Raw genomic sequence first — 24,091 nt, forward strand, 5'->3', positions numbered from 1 at the left:
ATCCATCGAAAGAAAAAAGTCCGAAAGAATGTTCCCAAGACTGTATGGATGCTGAACTTTTTGACTATGAAAAAACTGACACATGTATCTCAAAAACGGGAATTAACATAATTTTGAAGTATTGGGACAACGTTTGGGAACAAATTAAAAGCTGTACAACTTTAACCTTAAATTTACGACAGAGTCTCGTTCAATGGGCCTCGTTGCTTCTTATTCATTTCGTGCTACTACAGCATCCACACGAATCACGTGTTAACAAAACCTTGCAATGTTTTGTTAACAGTGTACCATGGCTACTATTTTCGTTGAATGTGGGATTTGGCGACTTTATTCCTTGCTTCATTCCATCATCTGATATCACTCCAATGCACAATTTTCTTTTTAACAAACAAAATATAAGCATACAGAAAAACGATTCTTTAGATCAATTAATTAGTGATGATGAGCGGGATACACAGAACATTTCTAGTACGACGCGATTAGCCAACTTCAGTTGTAACTATTTTTTATTAAAGTTAGAGAAAGACTTTTTTAATGATTCAATTGGGCGGCTTTTTTGTTTTCAATTCATCGTCAATTCATCGTTATTGCAATTTCCATCGCAACGCACCATGGAAGATTGGTTAAAGTTTGTACGTCAAAATCCACTACTACCAGACTGTTCGACTGGAAAACAGACAAGTTGGTCATCTTTTTCCTTGTTCCATGGTCAAGACAATTCGTCACATAAGGCGTGGATAAATTTAGAAAAAGACGCTATTGCGTCTCCAATGCATATCCATGTCTTGGATACATTAGGGGCCTTTGTTACCCAGATGTCGTTAAAACAAAAGTCATGTTTAGAGTGGGATATTCTTTTGAGGGTTCAACAAATAACTTGGCCTCTTCGTGCTTCATTTGTTTTACGTGCACTAAACACTGTCAACCAGACTCAGTCTTTCTTAACTGACGTCACACTAGAACATGTCACTGTTTTATTACAAGAGTATAAAATGCACAATCTTTATTCCCACAATGACATGTATGAGCCATTAAAGCAATATCTACAGCAACTAGACGCGTGGATTTCAGAAACTATACAACAATTGACACAACCCTGTGTAACCTATAGTGTGCTTCCTCAAATAATGTTAACAAATAAATATCTTTATCAAAACTATTCCACTCTCTTTTTAGTCCTTGGAATTTCTTCTCCTACAGGATCTGATGCAATTCATTATTCAAACTTACTTTTGAAAAGAGAACAGTGGAATACACCCGTTTATCATGATGCGGTTAGCAAATTCTTATGTTCCGAACAAATTTTTCGTCAACGCTGGTTATATGAATCGTTAAACGGAAGTTGCACTAAAGACACAACTGCAGAAACATTCACACAAGATATTCAAAAATTGCATCAAGATTTGCTGTGCATCGATACATGCGCGCAATTTGAACCGAAAACGGGTTATTGTAATATTAACACGTCCAGTGTGCATCAAGAGGATCTCGCCTCTAATTCATTAGTGTCGACACACAACCTTTTAGATTTACTTCATCAATGTCAAACAGACTATGATCTATTTTACACTGGAGATTTCGCTGAAAAGGAAAATTTATCAACCTTACAAGCTCCTTTTAGCTATAGCAGTGCTCAATCTTTTCAGTATGCTTTTAATAATTCAGATGTTTGTCATGCATACTGGTGTACAGTAAGCCAAGGATCAACTAGTTTACCAGTGCACAATTGTTGCTACACATCCCATTTATGTTTGATGCGTCAGCTGGATGCAGTTTTACATCAAGGGTTTTCTATTGCTCCTTGCGTATCTTACCCAATGTATGAATCGCATGTAACTTGTTTCGATAGCGTTCAACCGATTTCCGAAACACGACAAGTTGACAAAATTTCTTCTCATGAAAAAATACGTATTGATCTTCACCGTTTTAGTAGAGAAACCTATAAAGTGGCACAAGAATCAGTTTTATCCATGTATGTTACATATGCATCTGTACAGTATACCAATATTGATAACCTTTTGAGTGAACGTCCAGTTTTATGTTACCAGAACAATGTTTATTTACAACTACTCGAACTTCGTCGTGATATCACTCGATGGGCTATTTCGACTTCTTTTATATTATTAAAAAGTGTGGGTAGCTCGAATTGGACTTTAAAGAACCATGAGTTTTGTATTGTTGAAGACAATTTACGGCGCTGTAGTACACTTGAAGCTTTTATTTCTCTTGAAAACTCGCTCATGAAGCTTCAAGCGCGTTCAAAAAACGTTATGCAACAGCTTTTCAACACTGGAGCAGAACATTCGGAAATGATCTTCTATGCCTTTGGAGTACAACATTTCAACTCATCTGACTTTGACGTTTCTAATGTTGGCGGCTCTTTTCATCATGAACTGATAACCCGTATTCATACGGTTCAAGCTCAAATAACCGCTCTTGAAGAAAACTTAAAAACGAAACGACACATTCATTTCTTGAAAACGTAAGACAACTCTTGTGATGGTTACATTTTCAAATTGTCTGTGTATAGAGTTCATTTTTGGGATCAATTTGTTTCTCCATACTTGGACGTGAGAGTACCATGTGAGCCGGCGACTCCTTCTGGGTCTTTCTTCACATTAGAAAAACCTGATTTTGTTGAGAGTCAGAAATCACAACAGGTTGCCTTTGATTTGATGTCGTTATGTACCTCGGTCCGAAAAATTCAGACTATCCTTTTTGAAAAAACACGACTATACAGTTATTTGGAAGAGTTTTGTCTTCTTTTTTTAACACTGCTTTTAGTGTGGTGTGTGCATCGTGAAGAAGTGTCAAGTGAAACAACTTTGGCTATAAAGAAGCAGGTCCTAGCAAGGTTACCTCCATTACTTGTGCAAGTCATTGAAAATTTAAATGTTCATGAATTACGTATTTTACCCTTCTTACATATTAGTTCCGATTTTGGCATTGTCGCAATAGCATTAAAAGATGGCTTAAATCCGGAAATTCATAATGTTGTATTTTTACATTCCGAGATTTTCTTATGGATTGCTTTATCTGTTGATGTTTTTTCACTCAATCACACCATTTTATCAGACATCATACCACACCACTCAACCTTGTATGAAGATATTTTGAAAAGTATTAAAACACTTACCAAATACGATTTACAAGAAAATGAACCTTTTTTATCTCAAGCGCTTCATTGCTTTACAACCCCTCACACATTACACGACGTACCGGAAGCCTTAGGCTTACCTATTGACTTTATCAAATGGCGTTTAATGGTTCGATTACATATGATTCCATGCACAGTTTCTTATTTTTTTTTAAACGACACTCTCAAAAAAGAAAAGGTTCTGGGTGAAGGTTTAAAACGACAAATGGTGTACAGAGTTGTGTATTCCGACGCTACACGGAATCTATCCAATCGAGTGTCGGCAAAAGATTATGAAAAAACGTTTTATCGTTTTTTTCCCGTTTCCCGTTCTTTAGCTGTTAAAGAAGAATTCTATGATAATGCGTACATGTCTGTTTCCTGGAATCTTCATCAACCTGTTTTATTATTAACAAATGCTCCACAAATCACGCCTTATGATTTCTTTTTAAAAAATGGGGTCGAAACCTTACAGCTAAAACTACGTCATCAAGCTACTACTTTAGCTTTGAACAAAATACAATGGAATTTCGATGCTTTACAAAAATCACTACCTGCGTCTTCATTTAATAATGAAGATGTTAAATCAAACCAATACTGCACTCTTACTCTTCCAGGAACATCTCAGTCACTTTTTCAAACATTCATGGATAATTGTGTTCATCATTTCTTGGTAGAAAATGTTTTCATGTATCTCGAAGATGTCTTTCAATGGCAACAACACACCGAAAATATAGTTGAACTTTTAAAATATCGAAAAAAGGAAAAGGAACTAATGTTTTCTCGGTTGAATAGTGCACCAAACGACGCCCCATGTCCTTTTAATAAATGGAACCTTTGTGATCTGAAAGAATATAAAAAACTTTTACTGAAACTTTGGGACGTTCATAATTTGTATGATGATCCACCTTATGAAAAGTCGATTCATGCCACCTCTTGTTTTGGGACACTACAACAACTATGTTCGTTATATAATAAAGGCGTCATTCTCCATTGTCATGCACCAAACGGTTCCGTTTCCGATTATTTGTCACGTGAACTTTCTTTCTTCATAAAAACTGTAAGCTTCAACAAATTGGGTTTCCTACAATTCACCCGTATGGTTCTGGTCTAGGTGACCGATTTAGAATTTCAAGGTGACGGTCTACTGCAAAAATGTGAATCACTGGAAACTGATTGGAACAAAAATAAAATTTCGTGCACTCATTCTCAGGAAAAACATCGTATAGAGAACGACAATTTCATACAAAGAAATTTGTTTGAGTACTTGTCTATTCAAGAAATAGAACTCTTTCTTAAGAATTCCTCTTTCATTCATTTAAAAAGTCATTCAAAATTAAAGAAACTGTTTAGACTTTACTTAGAATTGGAATATTTTGCCACAGTCGCTTTTTCACAACAAACATTGCCTTTACGTATGTTTGTACCGAATCCCATTGAATCGTCTTTTTCACTGTTCCTTCATTCCAGTAACGAACATATCATGAGTGACAATTCACACTTAACAGGTAAAAATTCTTTTTTTCGATGACACAACATTCTTTTTTTACTAGGTGAAAATGAAACGAACACTTGTAGTACAAGTCAGTTGGTATTCTTTGTGTACTCACGTGCCATGTCAAGTAGTCTCCCAGTTAACAGTGAATTCCGTATCAAAATTTTACAGCAGTGTTGGATTATTGCAGCGCGTTGTGCTATTAAAGGTAATAGTAACACTTATTTTCTTCTAAACCCAAAAAAGATTATATTAGGATTTTACGGGTACAGCACCGAAACGAAGAAATGTGTCTGTTTAAATGATTATGGAATCCCAATGAAAACGCTTCAACTTATGTGTTTAGCCAGTCGCTCTTTATTTTCAGAGGAAACTCTTCCTCCGGAATCACAATTATTTAAAATTCTTTTAGGTGCAGCTAAACGTTTTTTATTCGAGGTAGTGTTGCATCTTATTCAATTTTAAACCTCAATTTCTGCACCCATGTAGGCTCGCACAACTTTAGATACCTGGATTCGATTACGCATAATGGTTCAATATTATCCAGTTTTAGTTTTAGACGAAATGCAGCTTATTCAAGAAAAACTTAAAACAAAGTTTCCCAACCTTTCCATTGAAATTGTAAAAGAAAAAAATAAAATTATACAAGTTCAAGTGTATAAAGATAAAAATATAAAAACACGTTATTTCCCTTCTGAACCTCTCGACATTAAGGAATTTTCAACCTATCCTGTTACAATCAACAGATGGCAAGTTGTCTCCTCTATACTTCACGAAGCAGCAATGTATTCAGATCAAGACATTTTGGTACACTGTTATAATGTTTCTTTAGAAGGTCCTCTACTTACCGAGCTTTTAGAAACCAAAATAAGAGACGCAACACGCGACTGTTTATGTAAACTTTTTCCTAAAGGTTCCGTTTCCGATGCATTTGATAGAGAACAGCTATTATACAACACGGCAGGTTCCACGCTGAACGAACACTATTTTATAGCATTACAGGAAATGATGCTTAAGCGTTTGCAGCAAAGCGTTATTTCTCGACGAGTGTTACCTCAAGTTTCTAGTTTAAACGCGTCCCTTTCGACGGATACAGAAACCTTCTCAATGAATTCTTATGCCACAAACACGAAAACTCAGAATAAATCTACGATTAAAACCCAAGAAGCGGACCAACTTCACAAAACTATCGATGCTCTTCTTTTATCTAAACCGAAAGTCTCCACTGTTGGTAAGAACACAATTTGGACCAACCACTTGTCCTCCAGTTCTGTTTTTTCTGACTCATTTCAAAATAATATTCAATTTCTTCCTGTACGTATTTGTCGTTGTAGAATATAAAAAACAATTAGAACACAATTTAAGCTGCTCTTTACAAGTTTCAACGTCATCATTGGATCCAGCCATTCCTTCTAAATTTCAGTTTCCAAGCGATTTACAGTTAACCGTTTCAGAACGCAGTGGATTTCTTTGGACTGGATTTTTAAAAATTGAGCCCAAAGAATCCGAAGCAATCTTAAAAAAGCTCTTTTCATTACCAAGCGTACTTGAAGAAAAAGAAAGCGAATTTCAAATATGGGTTGTACCACTTTTTGCCCCAGTTGCTAAACCATTGTTATTGTTCTTAAGAACAAAATCACATTTTTATTTGAAAAAGACTCTAGGAATAGAGGAGTTTTCAAATTACGCGAATCCAATTGCTTCTAACAACCATCACGCTACTGTCATGTTGCTAAATGTGATTATAGGTGCAGATTGGTCGATGGGTGAGGAAATGGAGAACGAAATGACTATTTCAACTGAGGTGACAATCTAGCATTCAAACACCCTTTTTTAAACCATCTTTGTATTACGCTTTTGTAGGTCATTTTACAAAAGTGTCTCCGACCGTCGACTTTGACGGTGACATGTGACGTCCCTAAATGCCGAATTCCTAGTGAACAAATGGAGTTACTAGAGCAAGATGCTTTAAAAAAATCTCTTCAGGTAATCAGTTTATCTTTGGTTTCTCTATACCAGCATCATCATGCAATAGGTTTTGTGCTTTTCAACAAGTGAAGAGGATTTGGAAATGCATCAAACGGAAACTGTTCGTCTTTGGATCATTCCTCCTGAACCGATCGTGGTTGAGTCGTTTATGTCAACGGATTTCCCCAAATCAAGTCAGCTTCTCTTCGGTACATTGGAAATTCCAATCACTTTGCTAGGGGAAGCCTGTTGTGTGAATGGTTCATTAAGTGACGTACGTGAATATGCTGCATCTGTTGTTTTGTCTCTAAAAGACCAAAAAGTAAAAGACGCATTACAAAAAAAGCTACCCAAATTTCATAACTTGCGTATAACGCTACCCCGCACAACTTTTCATTGGATAACAAAACCAAAGCAAGTCATGACGTGCCCTGTACTAACATGTGACACACCAGAGAACGAAATTGAAGAGAAATGTACCCAAAATCTTCAGAACTCAACTAATAACGCGAATCAGTCCGACACATCGGGTTTGTTTCGTATACCTAAACGTTTAAAACAGGGTGAAAACTTACCAGGCGTATCAACAACGTGCATGGATAATACATCTAAAACGTTTGAAGAGGTTTCCGAAATTTCTTCAGTAACCTTACCAGTCCAGAAAGTCAAATATCATTTTAAAAGTCACCACAAGCCATGTTTTTCAAAACGGGATGCGCAGAAACGACATAGCCCCGTCACACACCATCATATGGAACACAGAAGACCATCCCAGAGATTATTTCGGAATGTTGTTCAAAAATTTGCTATACAAGGTGATAAACCCAGCTTACAATGGAAACGCCAACCTCTGGTTTCAAATCCTGTTCCCCGTTTATTCCAACCTAGTCATGTTCAGTCTATAAGACATCCACCGAAACCTGTGGTTCCCAAATTATATCCTTCCCAAATAGGGGCGATTGATCCATATGCTCCGCCAAGACCCTCGATTGCCCCACAGCCTGAAAGCCATCGGCCCATTCTCAGTCCAGACCTCGATTCGGGTCTCTCTCCCCCGATAAATGCATGCATGACTCCAAATAGAAAAACGACGCCACCGTGGAAACAGCAAAAAGTTAATTCCACCAACTGTCTACCCTTTAAAGTTCCTCCGGCATTGAAAACATTAATTCGTGGAGCAGCCGCCGAGTTACGACTTAACCAACCTACACATCTTCCACCGTTCCAATAGCTTTTTTTTTGCCTGAAAGCCCCCAATTTTTTTTTTTTTGTGACGGTTTTATCAAACAAAACCTTTTGAGAAACATGACTTCAAGACAACTTTCTGTATTAAAAAAAAATCACATTTTTCGTGTTACATTCAATACGTTAACACTAATGTATTGTCGATAGTCTTTTGTAGAATGCCGTCAACTACTTCTCTGCAATGAGGGAATGTTGGAATACGACACGTACCATAAAATGAAATGCGGTATTGTACTTTGAACAAGTAGACACTATACCAGCAATGTATTTTAGCAATGAATGTCAAATTAGACATACTGTTAAACTTAATTATTTTATTGACCTAGTGCCTTTAAATTGTGTCTTCCAACAAACCATTAAATAAAAAGAGTAATCTTAAATTTTACATTCACCAAGTTATAAAATTTAAAATGCCCTTTTTAATATGCTTTGACGATAAAAAAAGAATGTTACTTATTTTTCTTACAGTCCAAACTCATTTTATAATGATAACAATTCGGCCAAACAAACATGTTATGACACATTCACTAGACTATGAAAATTCAATTTTTTGAGCTTCCAAATGATTTCTAGATATTATTAAAAAATCCTTTCATACTAGCCCTGCGCAGGTATTGGAATAAGGTGATAGTCAAAGGAATTTTGATCGAGAGATCGTTAACTTGACCATCCACCTTATGCTGTACTGAATGATGTTGATTTTAAAGTAACGCTCTCTGTAAAAAAAACCATATTCAATAACTGGACAACATTTATAGTGTATCCCCAGGGGCCAAATAAGCCTGGAGTAGCTTTTCCTGCCACTGAATCATCACGGGATGTATTGAAGCTTAGGCTCTACTAATTTACGTTAGTAGGTTTTCGACTAGGCACCACCTGAACCGACTTAATAGCGTTTCAACGCTCTCACATTAAGAAAACTATTTGAGAATGAAAGGTGCCTGTATTTTTGTTAGAGTTTTTTTTTTCACATTGGTTAATGCTAGCCTTCCATTGAGTTGAAAATTATGTCAATTGTAACAAGGAAGATTGACTTGATCTATACTCTCGTTGAGATGAAGAATATGTGTGTACCAATGATGGTTGTAATATTGCATTTTTTGTAAGCTGCAGGAGCTTAACTCAAAATTTTTTTTGTTAGTCGGTAAATCATTCCTCTAAAAAAAAAGTATATAATTTTATCACCATTCTATTAAAATAATAATTTCGTCTTTAAAGACATTGAGCCAGGTATGGCGCTTATGAGTTTTTTGCAAAGACAGACATAAAGAGATGTGTGAGCGTGTGTTTATGTTTAATCTAAAGAGGCCACCCATATAACGAAATGTGTAAGAGTCAAATTAAATATTCACGTTAAAACATGAAAAATCAACATTGATTTTATAGTGGTGAAATATCATCTTGAATGGGCGGGGTATGGTAGATAAACAAACATTGAAATCGTAGCAAAAAATAACGTATGTACACTTTGATACTTGTTATTATTGGATTAAAACAAGTAACATTTGTTTTTTTTAAATGAAAATTATTACAGCAGATAAAAAATCCAAAAGGAAGACAAAGAGATTTTTTTAATGATTTGAATGGACATATTGACTTATTAAAATCAAAATAATATACTTGTTAAGGACTCTGAGTTAACAAGCGCAAGTCTTCAAATTTTGTTGGATACATATCGAACAGGATTCACAGCGTACGAAGTTGATGAGTATAAAGGTGATGTCAACTCCATATTCTACAAAAGGAAAAAGTCGCTCCAAAATATTCGTTAAAAAAAAACATACGTAATTTATTGCATTCAAAGATTTCTCATTTAGCAAAATTTTAGACTCTAAGGCTTTAGCAGGTTTCCACTCATTTGATTTAAAAATAAATTCTAAAACCGTCTGCGTTAAATGCCATTCACGTTTTGGTGACTTTAGTACTTGAATTTGAATGGCGATGAACTGCATGGTTCCACTGTTTTCCTAAAGTTGGTTTTACTGGATTGGATATTTCTTTTCCATTTTTAGTTAAAGCAGAATTGGAAAAATGATTCGAACGACATGATTTCTAAATGCACATTTAAAAAATTAACATGACTTTTCTTTCATTTTGAAACAGTAGGAGTGTTTACTTTATTGATATCCAATAAAGCAGAGGACTTGTTACAAGGTGGTTGAAAGTGATAATTCCTGTGAGAATGATAATTATTAACGGGGAGATGTGATTGACAAGATATTTTGTGGGGCGCAAGCGGTATATTAGTCACGTGTGGACTATTTTTCAATAGTGTTGTAGTGCGTGACTTGAAAAGTTCGTTTGATGAATCGAACGTTGTATCAGACTTTTTATACGATGCATTATAATTTTGAGTATGGAAATCGCGAGATGAAGTCTTTTGAACAACATTTTTTGAATTTGAATTGACTGCCTCGACTGTAGAAAATTCGTTTTTATAAAAATCTGTTACTTTGTTTTGAAATGGTGCTGTATACTTTATTTTTCTTTGATTTTTATGAAACTCATCTGATAAATCTTTATACCTACACAGACGCATGAAAAAAGTTGCAATATGACCATTTTTAACACTGTTCGCAAAACTTTAAAAAAGTGGTTTAAACAAAAAAAAATGCCGACCTTTGAGTGACATTCATATGAAGGCATTGATCTTTCGCTTTAATAGAATTGTTATTGAAATAATCGGAACTCTTTTGATTTATATCTGACAAAAAATTGAACTCTTGCGTAACTTTAGCGGGTGTATACGTTTGATTGACTGAAATATTAGCAAAAAATGCGTTTGTTACAAATCAATACACCGTTCGAATTCCCAAACAGACGAGTCGAGCGTCATTAGAGTTTTCGGAATCAAGTAAAAATAGTGGCATGCATTTTATTTGGACATACAATTACCTTTTGTACGAGGGAAAGGAGAATAGATATCATTGCAAAGTGAGGTTTCACTAATAGAATTATTCGAGTGATTTGAAGAAAGCCTACACTTTGTATTATTTGATTCGGCGGACTTAAATACGTTGTTCTGTTCACTAGCCAACTGGTGAGTTTGTGTCCTCCTTTTTTCAAAACCTCCACTCACTACACTTTGGTTGATACGCTGTACTAAAAAGTCGCATTCTTTCAAAATAAGAGAACCATGAAACCCATTGGTTGTTATCTGGCATACAGTTTCGCGTTGGAATTGATGATGGTTCTTCACCAAAACGTCTTGAAGCAAAATATTGTTATTCCATTGACAGTGGTGTAGTGTTGTTTGTGTGGAAGCCTAAACTTATTGCACATTGTCATATACTTTCAAAAATTTGAATAAAAATTTTGTTACCTCCACGGAATTCTTTTCTTGACAAGACACCAAACATTCAATTTTCACATTTTCATTCTTGTGCAGAGTTGTTTCATTCGGTACATGTTGTGCAGGGGAAGAATTAAGACAAAGTTTTGGAATGGTTGGGATATGTGCGGTAGAAGATTTGCTGCATTGCACTTTAAAACATGAAACAACAAAATAGAAACATACCTATAAAGAGAGTTCTTAAAATGGGATAATCGACTTCCTTGTGCGGAACAAGTCAAATGACACGGAAGTACAAATTGATCTATTGACGGGAGTCGATGATGAAAACTGAAACTTTTAGAAAAGTTCTCATAAAATTCAGTATCCCTCTCTTTCTGTGTATCCGACTCGTTCCTCGTTTTCGGCGAAAATTGCTTGTAAGGCGTTGGTAACCTACTCCTTGGGGACACTAAATTTGTAGACAAATGAAATAAAAGGAAAAGCTAGATTGAATGAACTTATTTGATTTACATGCCCTCAAAAAAAAAAACACGTACACTTTTTTCCTACAGCGTAAGAAGACAAGGTATTCAGCTTTGCAATACTTTCCGTTGGCACATACGTCAAAGTTTTCTTTACATCTGAAAGGAAACCCAAAAGAATTGAATAAGTTCGGTGCAATTAAACTACAATGCACCTTGGAAATAACGATTTCCTTTAAATGTTTTAATATCATTTTTGAAATGAGCCACTTCATCCACTCGAGGAAATTGCGCATTTTCGGCGTCAGTCGAAAATTGTAAAGAACTTTGAAACATCGTTCTGGTATGTGTTATATTGAAATCAGGATTTGTTTTTTCACGAGTGGGAGGTTTACACCACGTTCTATTTACAGTTGGTTGACACGTTGCTTTTTGATCCGATGTCAACGAACGAATGACGATAGTTGGGCCTAACAAAACGTTACACATTAACCTACTCATGACGTTACTATAGATAGCACACATGTTACCAAGCGATACGCTTCCTAATAATGCTTGCGTTAACGAGGTAGAAGGTGCAGTATGATCTGATTCTTTTTCCATTTGAGGACCATCTAACGTTATCATCATAAACAAAAATAAATAAGTTCAGTATCAGAAAAGGAAACCAATGTTACTTGATGGTGCTGAATGACTTTCAACTTTCCCTTCTAACGAAGAATCTTTATTACCGGTAATTGATACATTTCCTTTACTGTTTGACGTTCGACTACTCATTTGAGCTTTGACTTGGCTTGAGTCGTTAGAGTCATTTTCTTTTTCCAGAGTTTCACATACCTTCTCTACATTTTCAATGATTCTATTCAACGGATTACGACTTTTCAGTGACAAATCGCTCTGACGCGCTATACGCAACCCTGTGTTAACTTTGGAGTCACAAGATATGTCATTCTTCTTATCACAAAAAGAATGTGATAGCGTACTCGATGTTGCATCTAACTAGAAAAAAAAAAGAAAAAAAAAACTTTATTCAAAAACCATATGGGATTTTGATAGAAATCATGTTAGTTCGACATTGTGCAATTTTACCTTCGACTGCTTTCGTTTTTCATTAAAAATCACTGGAGAAGAAAAAGAATTCACTGGTTTCGGTGGTACAAGCTTGCATTGTTTTGGTTGAAACTCAAGGGACGAAAAGGACTTAAGGTGCTTTGGATTATACCAATTTCTTAAATCCCTCAGTTTAACAGGCATGATAGATAAAAACTAAACTACAAAAACAAAAAATAGAAAAAAAAAGCATGCTCAGTTGTAACTTATCCCCTTAGTAAACAAATCACACCGTGACATTTATTTGTGACCTTAACTGTTTTGTATTGACTTTTTCTTACATTTACACTTTTCAAACCCAGCTTACAAATTCATGACTCTACGATGATATACTAGTTAAAAAGAGTATGAACAAAGGCTTGCTATAGAATCAAAATACGCTCATACCAAAAGAAAAAAAAAAAAACCAGTGAAAATTTGGTAGCATATCTTTAGTTAGAGGTTTACTTTACAGGGGCTTTAGCATGCTAGCATTTTTGAAACTTTCACTTTTCAAAACGACACAAAACTTAAAGTACACGTTTAGGATTCACCCATATACTAAAGCAAAAATAGGGCGCCTGAGCTAAATTTTTAACAATGTCATCTCAATATTTCTTTAAAAAATAGACATTAGTGAAAAAGAATAATAGGGTACACTAGTAAATTTTAAATCGATACAGTAAAATGAGAAATGAAAAAGTGTTTTTTTTATCTGATCTAAATCGTATGAGTTTATTTACCTGAATAAAAAAAAACGAAATAATTTTCCTACTATTATTATCTTATCCAAATAAATTAAAAATATCAATCCAAGTCTTTTAATTTTTCCCGACTATGAAAATTGTTTAAAAAATTAGATTAAAATATCAAACTATAGTATTCCAGCCGCGCTTTCTCACACTAAACCGTACTCCTTACATGGCCTGGGACGTTTTCATCATTCTTGCCAGTCACACATCTTTTTGTCAACAATTCATTTTGAAGAAACCGTATCATTTGAAAAACCATTGTCTTGCCAAACTTTCTTATATTATATATTTTTAAAAGCATGGTAATGATTTGGTATCAAAAAAGATGTCTTAAGGCCTTTCAACTACAACCATGTCCTAGTAGTGGGCACTCGAGTGGTTTTATGATACACAAAAATCGTTTATAAAAGAAGACCAATATTTTGATGAAAAAAACAAAGACACAAAAACGCAATAGCATAGTAACTTGTTATACAAATCACAAGAAAAACAAAAAAGAAAAAAAGACTTAAATTGGGGATCCCTGACAAGGTAAGAATTAAGCGATAAAGGATTGTATGCTGCGTTTGAAAAGAAAGAAATGTTCCTTTAATAAGAGCGAAAAATCCCCATCTATAAAAGGATATCCATTGAACAGGAACAATCCATGTCGGAAAAACAATTTGACGTAGTAAAAATCCTATTGTTGTTAACCATGTTACGAGAAACATAGAGAGAAGACACATGGCGACTGCTAATGATGGAGAGATGGATGCCACCATACTGACAAAAGCATAAGAAGCTATAGAAATCACAATACAAATGAAAATGAACAAAAAACTGTGAACTAGTAGAACTAAGAGAGAACGCTGGGAATCCAATAATTTGTGTAATCCAAGAATGACATAGAAAGAAAGTGACATGAGTACAACGGGAATTGTTTGTAGAGGAATATCGATCATTGACCGGCTTAAAAAATAAGCACTTGTGGAATAAAGATTTTGTTTTATTTCACGATTAAAAAGACTTCTTTCACGAACAAATGTCAAAAGATTTGAATAACTAATAAAACTTACAAAAATAACATGAAATAAAAAAGCATTTGAGAGTTGAATAAAGACAACATTTCTTTTATAAATGTTTAACAAGAACATTTCAAAAGAAAGAATCCACTCTGGTACATTCGTTTCCGTTGATGTCTTTGCTTGATAAGTCTCCAATACAACATTTGGTTCTAAAGAGTCGATAAAACTGCTTATTAGTTTGAAGAAGACATCTACCATATCTATTAGATGACTGATAGCTTCATTTCCTATAAAAGACTTTAAGATTTCATCAAGAAACACTTTTTTCATAGTATTATTGAGATGATGCATTATTGGTTTAATATGCTTCAATGTGTCAATAGCTTCCGTTTGAATACTCTGTAAATTACACGTCACTTTTTCACTTGTATTTGCTCCAAACCTGGGCGAAGACCCCATATCATCACTTAATTGACGTGGAAGAGTCTGAAAATTGCTTGCAGTTAATTTATCAGATAACAGAAGATTATCCCAGCTTGTGAACGCTATGTTCAAATTCGTAGCCATGGAAGCAACGCTCTTTATTATATTGCTTCCTATACTCAAGACATCATCCAATAAACTAGAAGATTCAACGGCCTCAGCCAAGTCCTTGCATCTCGTCTGTTCCTGCCATTCATTCAAAATCGGTACACCGTGAAGCACTATATTTATGAAATGTTTCAAAGAAAAGTTATCCTGAGTTTGATTCAATTTTAAAGGATTTTCAATGCATAGCATCTCCTCTAATGGTTCCAAAGCTTTGACAATAGTTGTGAAATTGAGGTGATCATACATTCTATTAACCGTAATGAATCCAGGAGCCAATTCCTCAGAAAAGGTACACCAATCTTGAGAAGAAAACAAGGGAGAATTTTCAAGTGTTTCAAGAATTTCATTCAATTTGACTAAGCATGCGCTGATTTGTTGCACTGGAACTGCATTAGATTTGTTAGTGTATTGAATCAGTTCAGCCACATTTTCATTGAAAGAAAGACCTAAGAAGAAACTGTGAATTAAATGAACTAATGTAATTAACAGCCATAGGTAAAAATAGCGTTTATACTGCAGGAAACGCCTCTAGAAATCATCATTGAAATTTCAAAAACACAATATGATTAGAAAAAAACTAATAAATAATTAATAAAGCATACGTGGAGTAAAGTGTTCACTTGAGTGTTAAAAGGAACCATACCGCTAGCGTGTAGTTTGAAATTATTTTCAGTCATGAAATGGACTCGATTCTCTAAGGGATTTTGGTTTCGATAACAGTTGTCCACTCTACTAGTATTCGACACATTATCAAAGCTTTTTAAAGTGTACACCTCTTCAATAGTATGAAGCGAAGAGCACAAAGAAGGAAAAACTTTCCGACTATTAACCGTATCATAACGATTCAACTGAAATATATATAAAGCGAGATTCCCAGGATGTGTCAGGTGCGTGCAGGTATGATGACTAAGAGAATAATTGGTTTCTAGGTAATCCATTAAATCAAAAGGTGTTCCTTGATACATAACGTTGCCGTTATCCATAATCACCACTTTATCCAACGAGAAAAACAACTAGACAAATTCAATCATTCATATAGACAGATTACACACAGACACATTTTTTATACTAAAACCACGTTTCTTCTTTTCAATAATAGCCACAAAACAAAAAACAGAGCCTATTATTGCGTTTCGCGTAAAGTACCTTTCGAGAAGGCTGGTGTAACGTTAGTATTGTAATTTGTTGATGATTACTAAAATGGGTCCCACACGCATTGTAATCCTTGATGAGGCTCCAAATTGCGTCGGATTCTTCGTCGCTAAGCCCACTTGTAATTTCATCAATGAGTAACATATTAGGACGTTGAATAAAAGCTCGGCATAAACTGATGCGTTTTCTATCATACAAACTTAATAAGGGTTTGTTTCTGCTAGAACTTATAATACAATGTCGAATAGGTTTCAATTTGAATGCGTCCATTAACAAGTCCATATACAAAAGTGATTCTTTAACTTTTAGAGGAATTAATGATAAAGCAAGAATACTTTTCAAGTATTCTTCCACTGTGATATTGGATTCATAAAATTCATCAACCCATATAAAACAATGTCTGGAGAATGGATTCAAAAATTTTGACGGATACTGAATTTTCCCTGATAAACTATAATCGCCTGACACGTACAATCCCCCTAAAGCGTTCAATATCGACGTTTTTCCACTACTGGATAATCCAAGAATTCCGACCACTTGACATGGGCTTGCACTAAAGGATGCGTCATTTAACAGAACGATTTCCTTCTTTTTCGTACCACAAAACAACGATACCGAAAGTCCGGACACTATCAATTCATCACTTGTTCCATTACAACGAATTCTACAAGATGACAAAAAAAAATTTTGATATTCTTCACATAAAGACACCTAATCAATCAAACGATACACTGAAGCATTTTCAGTCATTATTTAAACCCTCTTACATATTATCCGTTGATTTTTTTAGTAGCATAACAACGAGTGTTAGTAACACACCAACTTTTTTCAAACTACCCGTTTGCGGAAAACAGGTCCCTCCATGTAAACGTTCCTTTACAAGGCAGCAACGTCATACCATCGCTGCAATTAAAACGTTGATCGAATCCTTCTTATGTTTTATCAAATCTTATGTTTCACTATTTTTGAAAAACAATGGATGATCAAACTTTGCGATTATTTTTTAGCTACATGTAACATGTGCTGCAACACATGTTTTTGTATTCATTCGATCTACGTATGTTCTTGCTTCACCTGAATTTTAACACATTCACTCATATGCTTAAGTACTTTAAATTCTACCGTTGAGTGTTACTGGTGGTCTGTTTCATTTTCACTTTTTTAAAACATTTTATGTCAGCTCGCTTAATCATGTGTTACAGTTCGTGAGTCCTTCGTTCAACTCGACTTATTGAAAAACGATTTACTGTTTAAAACGATGACTAGGAATAAAGTGCCATCTTTTATTGAAAACATTCATGACGATATTTTTAAGATTTGTTGTAACATATATATATTTTATAAGGTCGACATAATAGCAACCTTCTCACTTCCACCTAGGAACTGTTTTTCTATAGCCTTTTTTCTTATCTTGTGAAATGATTTCACACACGGTACTACATTTTTTTTAAAAGAAAACGAATTGTACATTTAAAAAATTTTTTGATAAGAAAGTGTTTCCGGCACAACTACTGAGTTTCTCTGACACCTGCTCGCGTCGAATCCTTTCAAACTGAAAGTATATCTCACTAATTTAAATGAATATGAGAGAAACGAAAACAAGAAAATTATTTTGATTGGTTCTTTATTAATTCGGGGGTTCTTTTTTACATTTTTTTTGTGTTTTTCACTATTTCTTGAAATGCCACGCGAAATTATTACACTCCAAGTAGGTCAATGTGGAAATCAAATCGGTATGGAATTTTGGAAACAGTTGTGCTTAGAGCATGGGATTGGAACAGATGGTAAACTTAGCATTGGCGTATATAGAATCACTTTAATTGACATAACATATGCAAATTGTCTACCTTCTATGTTTTATTTCTTGCATATTACATTACTTAACAAAGGATTTTTACGAGAACAAAATAAATCCACAGAAGATAGAAAAGATGTCTTTTTTTATCAAGCTGATGATGAACAATACATTCCGCGAGCTATTCTCTTCGATTTAGAGCCACGCGTCGTTAATATGATTAAAGTACATAAACCAGTAAAACAATCGATTTGAACCCAAATGTGCCTAGGCATCTGAGTATGGTCGACTATACAATCCTGAAAACTTGTTCATCTCTAAGGAAGGTGGAGGCGCAGGCAATAATTGGGCTAGCGGGTTTACCCAAGCGGAAAAAATGCAAGTATGTCCTGTTATAAAAAAAGCTTTTCTTAAGTTTATTTATATAAATAATTTCAAATCACTTATTAGGCCTATTTTTTTAGGAAGAACTTTTTGAAATCATTGATCGTGAAGCTGACGGTTCTGATAGTTTAGAAGGATTCGTTTTATCTCATTCTATAGTAATACCATTCAAACTTCACCTGAACAGAAATTTGTCACAAATCATCTAAAATAGGCTGGTGGCACCGGATCGGGCATGGGTAGTTATCTTCTCGAATCGTTAAATGATAGATATCCAAAGAAACTACTGCAAACATACTCAGTACTTTATTTAATATTAAAAGAAAAAAATCACTTCTTTTAATAGGTATTTCCAATGTTGTCAACCGAGTCAAGTAGTGATGTCGTGGTTCAACCGTATAACAGCCTTTTAACTTTAAAGCGTCTTTCAGTTAATGCGGATAGTGTTGTTGTTCTCGATAATGCGGCTCTTAATCGCATAGCAGTTGATCGTTTAAACCTATCCAATCCTAGTCTATCGCAAACAAATGCTTTAGTAACTTTTTTTTTTCAATAGTCAACTAGAAGTGTATTTTGTTTTCTCATTAGGTTTCAACTGTTATGGCCGCAAGCACTGCAACACTACGCTACCCTGGTTATTTAAATAATGATCTTTTAGCGCTTGTAGCTTCACTAGTTTTAACTCCCAGGTACTCTTTTTTCTTTCTAATAAAATTTGTAATCTACAACAACTAGATGCCATTTTTTGATGACTGGATACACTCCACTGACGTTACATAAACAACCTACCAATTCAGTACGTAAAACAACCGTGTCCGATGTAATGCGACGTCTTCTTCAAACAAAAAATATTATGGTTAGAACAGCATTATCAGCATTACTTCCCTTGCCACTCTTTTGTTCTCCCTTCTCTTTCATGCAAAAAATAAGGTTTCCGTTCCTATGAAAAGCGGTTGTTATTTATCTATACTGAATATCATTCGTGGCGAAACAGATCCGATCGAGGTCTTGATTTTGTCTTTATAAAAATTTTGTCTAGACCTTAAATTTTTTTTTTTTCGATTTTCTTCATCAGATACACAAAAGTTTACGTCGTGTTCGCGAACGTCGCCTTGCCAATTTCGTCAAATGGGCTCCGGCTTCCTTATTGGTTGAGTCTTCTAATGAATCTACTTTGATTCTCTTAATCTGTAATTCGCTATCCTTTAGGTAGCGACCTCCAGGCAATCTCCTTATATCAAAACTCCTCACAAAGTATGCGGATTAATGATGGCAAATCACTCTTCTATTGCTTTTGTAAGATGCATCGTTTTCAGTAGACCTTTTACATTACTCTATTCATCGTTTCTAGTTATTCGAAAGATGTTTACAACAGTATCAGCGTCTTATGAGTCGTAGAGCTTTTCTCGAAAATTATAGGTTACTCAAAAGTAATTGACATGCTGCTCTAAATGATATCTTATAGAAAAGAGTCTATTTTTTCGGATAATCTTGATGAATTCACTGATTCTATGTAATGATCATTTTGTTGACACAATAAAAAATCTGTATAATCTGTTTCTAGGGAAGTCACTCAAGAACTTGTTCAAGAATATCGTAATACAGAATCGAACGACTTTCATGGATTTTCAGGTAATTTTAAACTTTTTTTTTAGTATCTCTTTATTTCGCTTATGTAGTTCCACAACATCTTGACGGCCCTGCACATACTCTTCAAGCAACAAACTATTAATAAAATTGTCTTTGGCGACCAAACTCGTTGACGAATGTGTTACTTTCATATTTCGTACAAAACATAAGACTTTCTTAAGAGAGTTGCCACTTTAACAAAATGTGAATCATTTTAAGACAATGCTATTCACCTCACAATTTTTTTTGTTGGTTTCTTTTTGTCTAAATTACTGTTTAATTTTTTACTTTACCCCAGAGATTTTCTCAAGTTTTCACATTCATCTCATTCGAAACACTCATCAACACAGGGATTATGAATTGAAATATTACAAAAAACCATCATTTAATCGTTGGATTGTACCTTTCTTTTATTTTGGAGGCATCATGAAACACTTGATACGTCCGTGGTTTTTTTATCCTAGCACTTTGTAACCTTATAACAAATGACTTGTATTTTCTCTTAAATTCTACTCGAAAAAAAATTGTCAACTATTCCTAGGTATTTTACGGGTGGCGCACATCTTTCTTGAAATTCAGACGAACAAGCTCTGTGCTTCTCAAAAGCAACCTTTGTCTTATGACGTTTTTTTTTAAGAAAAAGGAAAGAAAAATGAGTCATTTTTAAATGTCTCGATTCTCAATCGTTCTACGTTGAATGGTACACATCTCGACACCTTAGATGAATGCCTACTAGGCTCGTTTAAAAGAAAATGAACAAGTTCATTAACGAACAAAAAAAAGGGAAACACAACTTTTAAAATCTTTTCCGTTTTGTTGAGAAAACTACTAAAGCAATTCCGTGGAGTCAACTATAGTATTTCGTTTCTATTTTCCTTATTTTTAGGGTCACCAGTTAGCCATGTTTTTATTCACTAAAGGAAGATAACGTCAAAGGAGTCAGAAATGATTATATTTACAACTTTCACGTGACGAGAAGAAAAGAAAATTTTCATTCACTTGTTTTCTTATTCACATTAAACAAAGAGTTTAATTTGCCCTTATCGATCTCCTCGAATCGCTCATGAGTTATCCGTTTCGATTGATACCGCTCCACTAAATTTTTGAAATGACAAGAGATAACAGCACCAGTGGTCTACAAAAAAGAATTGGATCACTTTGTGTGGTTATTAAATGAGTACAGTTACCTGCCGTCCTAATGACCATAAGTACATTTGTACCATTTTTCCAAAAGTTCCCATTTTATTTTTGCGGATGAAGGGTTTATAATTTAAAAGTATATTCTAATAAAAAAATATTAAATAGGTTACAATGAAAAGAAACAAAAATGAAAAAGTTAGACTACCTCAAAAGATAAATGTCCCCCAGTAAAAGTGACGGACACGATAAATGGATGAATTAAAAAAAACTTGTGATACGTCGTAGGTAATTTGTTTTTATAAGTTTGAGTTTTTTTCTTGTTGTTCCCACTAGGGCTCTTTGTTGCCACCTCTGGAATAGGAAAACGAGGATTGACTATATCAATAATCTTTCTTGTAGATGGTTGAGAGGAAAAAAAAAAACTGTAGAAATTCTCGATGATCGTAGGTGATAAATGTACTTGCAATGGTTCAAGTTTCACCATAAACTCATCATAGATTTTGACAAAGCAAAGAGTTTTGACCGTCGGAATAAAAATAGATCGACTTTTTGCTGATAGAACAAAAGCAGGCTGATCTAAATCTTTTTTCATTGGTTCCAATACCTATTGAATTCATTGTATAATAGAATATTTCAAAAACAAAAACGTACATTTATCATGCATTCCTTTTCATGGATTTTAGACATTGAATTTAAACATTTTAAAAGAATATCATTGACTTCAACATAAATTCGAGTGACTCGATAAAGACAGAGTGAATGATAAGCTTTTACTGAAAACAATTTATAAGAGTGTTTGTTAAATGACAAAAGACTGTACCCCTTAAATTTGTACATGAACAACGACTGAAAACTTTATCTTGATGTAAAAAAGAAAACGAAATTTGATCGATTAAACATTGTAAAGTGACGGTAGTCGCAACATCATCGGTCATAAGGTCTTTCTTATTCGTTCTTAAATAATTCTGTTGAACTTCAACATCCGAAGTTGGAGTTGGAAGACAATCATTTGTTATAGATAAATCTTTGTCTTCGGTTGCTTCGTTCTTAAAAATATATGAATGGAAAGAACGGCGAAAACGTCTTTGCGTCAGATTGGATATATATTTTGGTAATTGAAAGGATGTATTCGTTTTTTTTGTTTGCTTTCCATCTATTTGAAACTGTAATAATGTTTCCTTTGTATTCTGATTGTATTGAGTCGTTTTCGTAATCCCACGCTGTAAACAAACATCAGAATTCATAACCACTGAATCGAATAAATGAATCAATTGTTGAAGTCTTTCCGATGTACAGATTAATATCAAAACAGGGCATGTAACACTAATAGTTAAAAGTGAAGGAATTCGACTCCACGGAAATAAAGTCAAATTTCCAGAAGATAAAACTCCAAATTTTTTCATCACAACCATTTCATCTAGACGGTCAAAACCAGTACTATGTGATTTTTTTTTTTTTAAAGCGTTTGCATTTTTTTTCCATCCAAGACCCATCATTTTAAGGGGCCCAACAAATCCAGAACATGGTGTCGATTCCACAGAAAATTTATATAACAACACGCCCTCCTCTTCACCTGTTTTTAATTGGATGGTTACATGTAATTGTTCCACACATATTAAACATTGATGCGCCAAGTCACTTAATGAAAAATTTCGGCTTTTGTTTTTTTGTAAAAAATTCGTCCACAAATCTGTTTCTAAATAAGAACCCAAACTTATATGAAATGTTTTATGACGTTCAATTAAATGTTTTTTCCATTCGTGTTCAAGATGCTGCTTATTTACAATACGAGTAATAACCTCATGCTCCATTTCTTCTTCTGTAGAACTTAAATATTCCACTTCCGAAGCTAGTATCCAGCCTGTTGTGCTTTGCAGAAGAAAAAAAACATTATGATAGTCAATAAGAGTTGGATCTCGAATTGGATAAACTTCATTTAACGACATTCCATCCACAAAATTAGAAAAGCAACACTGAAAAATTTGTCTTCTTTCCTTGGTGTTATCTTCAATTTCATTCCAACTTTCAAAACATTTTGATTTGTCTTTTTTCACTGCTTGTTCTTTTGCTAAATCTAATGATTCCAATAAATCACTTGTATAATTTTGAATACCGATTTCTTCATTATACTCTAAGTTGATAAAGGTTTTGTTTTCTGCACAATAATTTTTTTGAACACTTTTGAAATACCACGACATTTGCTTCTTTACATCCATAACCACAGCTTCACTAATAAAATGAACATTCACTTGAATATCAACGTAGGTAACCTTTATTTGAAATTCTTCAAATATATTAAACATGGATTGTGTCAATGTTGTTTTTTTATCTTTACATCGGTCTTCAAGAAATGTACAATTTTTTATTTTGTTATAGTCTTTTTCTTGTTTATTTTCATTGGTATCAAAAACATTTTTTTGTAATCTTTTCAAATCCATTAAAAAAATTCCCCATCGCCTAAAATTTCCTAATAACGACGGAATCGTTAAGACGTTAAACGAAAGTTGACATTTTTCTATGTGAACTTGCACTTGTTTCTTCTGTAAGCCCAAATATAATATAGAAATACGAATTAAAGGTACAAGTTTATCACACGAGCAAGGCCTACAAATGAAATAAACAGTTCCTTATTTTGATAACAAACATTATTTCAACAAGAAGACGTACGGTACATGAGGTAAATATAAAAATGAACCATAACGTTTGTTTACCATCCTACCACGGGTTTGTCGCTCATATTCCTAAAAAGAAAACATATTTTTTTTCAACACATTGCATTGTACAACGTTTCGATTATCTTATGCTCGTTAGCAAGATAGAATTGCCCAATTTAAAAGTTAGCTCTTAAAACCCCTTTTGAAAGTTTGTTCTCAAACCCCTTTTAAAAGTTCATTCTCAAAGCCCTTTCAAAAGTTCGCTCTTAAAACCCCTTTTAAAAGTTCCTTCTTAAAGCCT

At 34.2% G+C, this 24,091-nt stretch overlaps 6 protein-coding genes across 12 annotated transcripts in view; 2 read left to right on the forward strand and 4 right to left on the reverse strand.

Annotated features, from left to right (window-relative positions):
* The first annotated feature begins 611 nt into the window (after window positions 1-611).
* On the forward strand, window positions 612-7,943 carry LOC128884464 (uncharacterized). The gene is made up of 9 exons (XM_054137895.1): window positions 612-2,482; window positions 2,531-4,196; window positions 4,251-4,644; window positions 4,690-4,839; window positions 4,888-5,069; window positions 5,121-5,862; window positions 5,966-6,435; window positions 6,495-6,617; window positions 6,667-7,943. Exons 1-9 carry the CDS (start codon window positions 612-614, stop codon window positions 7,828-7,830), a joined length of 6,762 nt encoding a protein of 2,253 aa, XP_053993870.1. The 3' UTR covers window positions 7,831-7,943.
* A 1,126-nt stretch (window positions 7,944-9,069) lies between these two features.
* Window positions 9,070-13,588, reverse strand: LOC128883847 (uncharacterized). Of its 4 annotated transcripts, XM_054136646.1 has the most exons (15): window positions 13,433-13,588; window positions 12,690-12,871; window positions 12,584-12,599; window positions 12,278-12,526; window positions 12,131-12,214; window positions 11,816-12,070; window positions 11,676-11,759; window positions 11,362-11,587; window positions 11,167-11,317; window positions 10,740-11,109; window positions 10,464-10,602; window positions 9,961-10,369; window positions 9,770-9,896; window positions 9,629-9,720; window positions 9,070-9,579 (listed from the first exon to the last, which is right to left on the reverse strand). In XM_054136646.1, exons 2-15 carry the CDS (start codon window positions 12,852-12,854, stop codon window positions 9,499-9,501), a joined length of 2,448 nt encoding a protein of 815 aa, XP_053992621.1. In that variant the 5' UTR covers window positions 12,855-12,871; window positions 13,433-13,588; the 3' UTR covers window positions 9,070-9,498. The 4 variants fall into 4 exon arrangements, with proteins under 4 accessions (XP_053992621.1, XP_053992619.1, XP_053992620.1 ...); XM_054136644.1 differs by having other exon boundaries at window positions 12,278-12,599; XM_054136645.1 differs by lacking the exon at window positions 13,433-13,588 and adding an exon at window positions 12,992-13,097 and having other exon boundaries at window positions 12,278-12,599.
* A 107-nt stretch (window positions 13,589-13,695) lies between these two features.
* LOC128884148 (ATP-binding cassette sub-family G member 1-like) lies at window positions 13,696-15,727 on the reverse strand. 3 transcript variants are annotated; one of them, XM_054137248.1, is made up of 3 exons: window positions 15,639-15,727; window positions 14,888-15,564; window positions 13,696-14,844 (listed from the first exon to the last, which is right to left on the reverse strand). In XM_054137248.1, exon 3 carries the CDS (start codon window positions 14,794-14,796, stop codon window positions 13,843-13,845), a length of 954 nt encoding a protein of 317 aa, XP_053993223.1. In that variant the 5' UTR covers window positions 14,797-14,844; window positions 14,888-15,564; window positions 15,639-15,727; the 3' UTR covers window positions 13,696-13,842. The 3 variants fall into 3 exon arrangements, with proteins under 3 accessions (XP_053993223.1, XP_053993224.1, XP_053993222.1); XM_054137249.1 differs by having other exon boundaries at window positions 15,639-15,721; XM_054137247.1 differs by having other exon boundaries at window positions 13,696-15,564; window positions 15,639-15,721.
* Window positions 15,728-17,735: 2,008 nt separating this feature from the next.
* LOC128884149 (tubulin gamma chain-like) lies at window positions 17,736-20,324 on the forward strand. The gene is made up of 15 exons (XM_054137251.1): window positions 17,736-17,972; window positions 18,078-18,208; window positions 18,255-18,365; window positions 18,448-18,525; window positions 18,582-18,668; window positions 18,714-18,902; window positions 18,956-19,056; window positions 19,103-19,223; window positions 19,298-19,372; window positions 19,443-19,517; window positions 19,577-19,663; window positions 19,719-19,786; window positions 19,833-19,880; window positions 19,932-19,999; window positions 20,047-20,324. Exons 1-15 carry the CDS (start codon window positions 17,870-17,872, stop codon window positions 20,097-20,099), a joined length of 1,395 nt encoding a protein of 464 aa, XP_053993226.1. The 5' UTR covers window positions 17,736-17,869; the 3' UTR covers window positions 20,100-20,324.
* A 148-nt stretch (window positions 20,325-20,472) lies between these two features.
* Window positions 20,473-23,481, reverse strand: LOC128884147 (uncharacterized). Of its 2 annotated transcripts, XM_054137246.1 has the most exons (6): window positions 21,957-23,481; window positions 21,788-21,909; window positions 21,342-21,740; window positions 21,184-21,279; window positions 20,959-21,131; window positions 20,473-20,910 (listed from the first exon to the last, which is right to left on the reverse strand). In XM_054137246.1, the coding sequence occupies exons 1-5, from the start codon at window positions 23,437-23,439 to the stop codon at window positions 20,988-20,990; spliced, it is 2,244 nt and encodes a 747-aa protein (XP_053993221.1). In that variant the 5' UTR covers window positions 23,440-23,481; the 3' UTR covers window positions 20,473-20,910; window positions 20,959-20,987. The 2 variants fall into 2 exon arrangements, with proteins under 2 accessions (XP_053993221.1, XP_053993220.1); XM_054137245.1 differs by having other exon boundaries at window positions 20,473-21,131.
* The window catches only part of LOC128884465 (uncharacterized), a 6,479-nt gene continuing 5,855 nt past the window's right edge, over window positions 23,468-24,091 (reverse strand). The window contains exons 7-9 of the mRNA XM_054137896.1: window positions 23,804-23,877; window positions 23,594-23,740; window positions 23,468-23,477 (exon numbers count right to left, since the gene is read on the reverse strand). Of these exons, the coding sequence (XP_053993871.1) occupies window positions 23,468-23,477; window positions 23,594-23,740; window positions 23,804-23,877 (231 nt within the window). The remainder of the gene's footprint in view (window positions 23,478-23,593; window positions 23,741-23,803; window positions 23,878-24,091) is intronic.

Source organism: Hylaeus volcanicus, unplaced genomic scaffold, assembly GCF_026283585.1.
Source record: "Hylaeus volcanicus isolate JK05 unplaced genomic scaffold, UHH_iyHylVolc1.0_haploid 12237, whole genome shotgun sequence".
NCBI lineage: Eukaryota > Metazoa > Arthropoda > Insecta > Hymenoptera > Colletidae > Hylaeus > Hylaeus volcanicus.